The sequence below is a fragment of the Balaenoptera physalus genome, assembly GCF_965194825.1.
Source record: "Balaenoptera physalus genome assembly, chromosome: X".
In the NCBI taxonomy this organism is placed as follows: domain Eukaryota; kingdom Metazoa; phylum Chordata; class Mammalia; order Artiodactyla; family Balaenopteridae; genus Balaenoptera; species Balaenoptera physalus.
In genome coordinates, this window is record NC_138903.1 from 110,352,851 (window position 1) to 110,359,116 (window position 6,266).

The window sequence follows — 6,266 nt, forward strand, 5'->3', positions numbered from 1 at the left end:
CTTATTCCTCTCATCTTCCTCCTCCTAGTTTAAACAAAAATGGGATTATAGTATGCCTCTGGTTTGCACTTTGCTTATTTCATCTAACATTATCAAGGCTACTTCTCCATGTCAGTAAATAATCCACTCCAGAATTGTCTAGTATTCCATCATTTGGAGAAGGGTCCAGCTAGCCAAGCCCATCCATGGACAGTTCTCCAAATGTGCTTGCCATTTCAAAAATCACTCCTGCTATCGATGCTCTTTTGGATTTCTTTTTTTTTTTTTTTTTTACAGTCATATCATCTGCAAATAATTATAACTTCTTTCTTTTCCAATATTTATACTTTTTATTTTCCTATCTTTTAAAACTGCCATATCTGGAATTTTTATAATAATATTAAATACTGGTGGTGATTTTTAGAATCCTTGTTTTGTTCCTTACTTTCATAGGAATTCCTCTGTGAGGAATTTTATTGTTCTATTTAATTCTATTCAATGTTGTACCATTAAAGAGGACTATGGTTCAGGTTTGAAACACAACACACGTACACACTCACCATGTGAAGATTATATTTCTTCATACTTTACTAAGGACTTTATCAGAATTGTAGTAGGGTTTTATTAAATTATTTATTAGAATTTATTAACATGAGCATGTGTCTTATTTGACCTGTTAATATGATACATTGAAATAATAGATTTCTCAATAGTGAACACGCTTTGCATTCAAGGAACTAGCTTCACTTTGCCATGGTATGGTTTCCTTTTAATACACTGATGGATTATATTCAGTGTTTTTAAAAGATACATTTCATTTATTTATCTATATATGTAAAACTGGTCTCTTCTCATTTTGCACAATTTTAGTCAGGTTTTTTATTAATACTATGCTGGCCTCATATAGAAAAGAGTAAACTTTTCTCTTTGGGTCCTGAAGTGGCTCAAAATGAAATATTCCTTGACAATGTGAAATAATTTATTTGTGAGGCCATCAGGCTGAGCATGCCTATTATATGTTTATATGTTTATGTGTGTGATTTTCTTGGAGGAAAGGGAAGATTAAACAAGATAGCATTCACAGTTTTCTGTTCTTGTTTCTCATTTCTTCTGGGAAAAAGTTTAGTTATTTGTATCTTCTGATAATTTCTTCACTCAGATTTTACAGCTACCCGCCTTATAAATAAATCTGTGCCTGTGGTTATTTTTTCTTTTTCACCTCTAATTCTCTGTATTTGTGCTTTTGTGATCATGATGCTGAGGAAAAGAGCATCCTCCGCTGGACACCCCCTTTGTCCTTTGGCAGAATGGGAAAAGTGGCAGAGACCTGCGCCTGTGGGACTGAGGCAGGAACTCAAACACAGGCTAGTAGCAGCTGGTGATGAGGTGATACTCCACCTCTGTGAGGCTGCCAGGGCTTTGGCATGACTGCCAGGCATACCGGTGCCAGCAGTAAAACTGGCCTTTTGTGACTGAGGTGGAGACTCAGAAGTTATTATAATTATAAAATAATTAGAAATATTTGTTGTCTCATGCTGATGAGGTCATGGCATTTGAGTAAAATAAGCCTCTTCTATTTTATATACCCCCCCCCACTTTTAAAGGCTCTTCTATTCTGCTTGCCCCTAAAAGGGAGCGTTTCCCAGCGTTTCATATCACTCACCTTCCCAGCTGTGAGAAATCTCATTCTGGAATATATAACCAGTTCTTCACTGGGTGTGTTCTCCTGATGCCAAATAGGCACCTCAAATTCAACATGTCCCCAATTGAGTTAATCACCCTCCACGTTTATCAGCTGTGGCTATATTTTCTATATTCATTTGTTGCCACTATTCATTTGCATTCAATCTCAGAGCCTTAGAGTCCACCTAAATTCTTTGGCTTTCTTCACCCTTCACATGAAATACCAAATACTGCTTGTTCACTTAATTTTCCCCTCATTTTTCTAATACCTTCCTCCCTCTCCACACTTACCTCAAATATCCTAGTGCAGGCTCTCATCATCTCCTTCTTGGATTTTCTTCAGTGACATGTGATGCATTGAATACAAGTGAAACCAGGGTGCAATAAACAAGGAAACGCTACTAGCTCCAGCTAAGCACTTAAGAAATGTAGTCTTTTGTAATCCATCTGCAGATATGTGAACCTGAACTGTAGGTGTTCTCTGCCTTTGGTTTGACAGTATTTTTATTGCTTGCCCTCATTTCCTCATATTCTTGATCTTTGTTTCAGAACCTACTTGGTACTCTGACCACAAATCTAGTTAACTCAGCCACAGTGGCTTAGAAACAAAGGATCAACATCAAGTGGATATCTGATTGGCAAAGAGCATAGAATTTGATGACACACTGTTGGCAAGAGTGTGGTAAAGCAGGCTTGCATACCTTACTTATGGGAGGTTAAGTTGATAGGACCTCTTTGGAGGGTAATTTGGCAATGGCTATTAAATATAAAATTGACCCAGCAATTTCATTTCTAGGAATTTATCCCTGCAGATACACTTACACATGTGCATAAAGATGTATGCACCTAAGTAATCACTGCAGGACAGTTCATAGTAACAGAAAATAAGAACCAATATAAATGCTCATCAAAAGTATAATGAAGAAATAAAATATGTTCCAGCCATATTTTAGGGAATAATATACAATTAAAATGCATTAGGTAGATATGTATGAGAAAGACTCCAAGGTTTTGTGATAAAAACAGGCACAGGTATGTAAAACATGTGCTACTATTTGTATAAAAATTGCATACACACATACATATGTGTTTATATATGTATAGACTATCTCTAAATGGATAGACACACAAGATGTACTGCTTTTGAGCTATGGGCAGATCAGGGAACTTGGGGTATGAGACTCACTTTTCACTATACACCTTTTATAAAGTATGATTCTTTTTTCATGTGCAAGTATTACTTAAGTTAAAATAAAACAAAACAAAAATAGAGACCAAGTGGGAAGTCTTGATAGATGTAGTTTAAAATATATGAAATATCTGCATATGCAAAATGGCAAACATCCATGCCTTTTCCTCACATGGGAAGTAACATATACATATACACAAATACACAGTATATGTGAGTAGGTGGTTATAAACACAATATGTATGTTTGTGTAAATGAAAAACAGTGTGTTAAATCATCTTAAAAGCACGACAAGACCCCTAACTGTCCTAACCTGTAGCAAGTATATTTAGATAAGGTATTGAAGATGTCATTGAATCTTTTAACCCATAATAGCATAAGTTTGCTGTTCAAAAACAAACGTACAGAGTACTGTGTGCATAGGTGATATTTCAGCTTCAGTTTCTCTCCTGGAAGATTTTGACTTTGATAAATATATTCCTAGAAGGACAATTAAGAAAAAATAAAGTGTATGTTTAAGCATTCAAAAACTTTAGCCTAGCACTTAATTACTAAAATGCTGAACATGTTTTATTTTTTTTCCTGCAATACATCATATACTTAATCCAGATAGAAGACTTATCCAGGTAGACAATAAAAAATTGTCAACACCTGCATTGAGCACAACAGTCAGCCTTTCTCTGTAAACGGCTGCCTGGATAGTGTTACCTGAAATGTAAAGAAATGTTTACCCCAAAAAGTACCTCCCTGATTGTCCTGCCACATATAGGCAGAGTTTTGATTAGCTCTGAAAATCTGTAGCATAAATGCTACCCAAGGAAGCAGGCCATAATATAGCAGACTTAAACAAGAAGGCTGAGGGCCTGGGGGTACCAATGCTAAATTTCTACTAAATAATCAAAACTGTGATTAATAGGATGAACATCATTGTAAGATTTCTTAATGAAGAGAACATATTTTAAAGTATTTTATACGCCAACAATATACAAACAACAAATACTGAGTTTCCAACCTCCAAATGAAACATACCCCAGATGGTGGCAATCTAGAACTTGAAATGCATTTTCTAATTGGAGCAGGGCTATAAACCTGCTCTGTTACATGATGGGTAGTTCCTCAGACCAGCCCAACTTTTTAGCACACATTTTCCAGAAATACATCTGAAATGTGTAAAAGACCTGAACATACTGTTGAAATACTGATAAAACTAAAGTACTGAATTGTTGTCGGAACCATGACTACATCAGCCAAGAGAAAGAGCATATGTGAATCACTCAGAGAGAACATAGTTAAGGATTAGTCAAAATTCTTTGTAAGAGAGGCAAAAAAAAAAAAAAAAATGGTGATATTGGAGGAGGTGCAGAAAAATCTTAAAGCCAAGTTTTGATTGCCCAAGAGACCACTTTTGCCTTCTGTTTCTTTCTCTCTCTTTGCCTAACACACTGAGCAGAGGTAAGTTGGGCCCTTTCCACCTGGAAGATAAAAGCCACACAGAGTAAAAGCACAAACACAGAGTGAAGGAGGAAAGCGAGAGGACACTGGAAGGTGTATCTGGGCACTTTGACGACACGGAGGCCAGCCTTAGCTCCAGAGGCCTGCATAGTTCCCGTGGAGGCCGGAAGGGAGAGGCCCCCCAGCGGCGAAGAGCTTCATCTCGGGCCAGTTGTAGCAGTGGGTGTAGAGCGCGTTGGGGAACTCGCCGATGCCACCGAAGTAGTTCACCCACAGGTCATCGTGGTTGAGCCAGCCTCTGCCACAGGTGAGCTTGAGCTTCCTCCCCGCGGGCCCCGGAGAGAAGTGCGGGCTGGCCGAGGCCCTCTCCTCCAGGAACTTCTGCGCGCGGATGTCATAGAAGAGCAGGGAGCCGTGGCCCGTGCCCACGGTGACGATGTGCTGGTAGAAGCTCAGGGAGCGCACACCCGTGCCGCCCTCTCGGGAGCACAGGGGCCGGATGTTCTGCTGGCGCTGCCGCGGATCCAGGAAGGAGACGTGGGACTGGGAGCCCACCGCGTACAGGGCCAACTCATCGCAGTAGGTCAGGCACACGTTCTCTCGGCAGTAGGGCAGCCTGATGGACAGCAGCCTGGACAGGTTGCTCCGGGCTTTCCACAGGTGGAAGTAGCCGTCCAGGGACACGGCTCCCAGCTCCTGGTTCCTGCCGCTGAAGGCCAGGGCCCGCACCTTGCGGTTACTGGGGTTGGTGCTGGCCCTGGGGATGGTCTCCACGTCCCTGGGACGGATGTGGGCGTACACGGGGAGGCCCGCGTCGTTGTGCCAGGCGATGCTGCCGTGGGACATGTCGGGGTCCGTCCTCCAGAGCGCCACGGTGCCGTCGCGGGAGCCGCTCACGGCCACCGTGTCGCTCATCCAGGCGATGGCGAAGATCCAGTCCTTGTGGCCGTGGCGGTCGCCCAGGCACACGGGGTCCAGCGTGGGCAGCTGGTAGACGGCCAGGCTGTTGGGGTTCTCGCCCCCGGTGGCCAGAAGCGTCTTGGAGGGATTCAGCTGGATGGCGTGGATGCCGCAGCTCGGCTGGGCGCGGGCCGAGCCGGGCCCGCGGTCCCGCATCAGGGGGATGCGCGTGATCTGGCCCGATTGCACGTCCACCACGAAGAGCGTGTTGCACTTGGTGCCGCACACCACCTGCCTGGCGTTCAGCCACTGCGACGCGAACACCTTGTTGAGCGTGCCCAGCGCCAGCTCGCGCTCCGTCAGCAGCTCGGGCAGCTTCTGCACCGCGTAGCCGCGCAGCTCGCCCTCGAAGCCCGGGAGCCCGGCGCGGCCCCGCGCGCCCACCTCGCGGCCCTTCAGGTAGTGCAGCAGCGAGCGCCGCGCCGCCGGCCGCTTGGGCTTCTTGGGAGGCAGCGGCCCGTCCCCGTCCGCCGCCGCCGCCGAGCCCAGCGACGACGAGCCCGCGGCGGCCGCGTCGAGCGCCGGCGCTTTCCGCTTCCTGCTACCTGTTTGCCGCGGGGCCATGGTGGGCGGCGGGCGAGTGGCGTCGGCCGGGGGCCGGGGCGGCCGCGGGGCGCGGAGCCAACAGAGTCCGGGGCGCGGCGGCGACGGAGGCGAGGGCGGCCGGGCCGGGCGAGGAGAGGTGGCCGGGGGAGCGGAGCGCAGGCGGCGCGCGGCGGCGAGGGTGGCGGCGGCGCGAATCGAAGCGAGGGCGGGAAGGGCGGCCGGCGGCGCGGCGGGAGCGAAGTCGGTGTGGGACGAGGACGACGCGGGGGGCGAGTGTGAGGGGGCGGAGGCGGCGGGAGGGGCGGGCGGGCAGCGGGCCTGGGGTGCCGGGTAGCACACGCCGGACTGGGAGGAGCCCGCGAGGAGGGGGAGACTCACCCAGGACCAGCGCTTCGGGACTCCCAAGCCTTCTCCGTGTGGACACATCTCGTGCGCCTGCCCAAGCCCCCTGATATCC

At 46.6% G+C, this 6,266-nt stretch overlaps 1 protein-coding gene across 1 annotated transcript; it reads right to left on the bottom strand.

The window, feature by feature from the left end:
• Window positions 1–243: 243 nt before the first annotated feature.
• Window positions 244–5,827, bottom strand: LOC309652392 (DDB1- and CUL4-associated factor 12-like protein 2; the record flags this gene model as incomplete). The annotated part of the gene is made up of 1 exon (XM_082446130.1): window positions 244–5,827. The coding sequence occupies one exon, from the start codon at window positions 5,825–5,827 to the stop codon at window positions 4,433–4,435; it is 1,395 nt and encodes a 464-aa protein (XP_082302256.1). The 3' UTR covers window positions 244–4,432.
• Window positions 5,828–6,266: the final 439 nt, after the last annotated feature.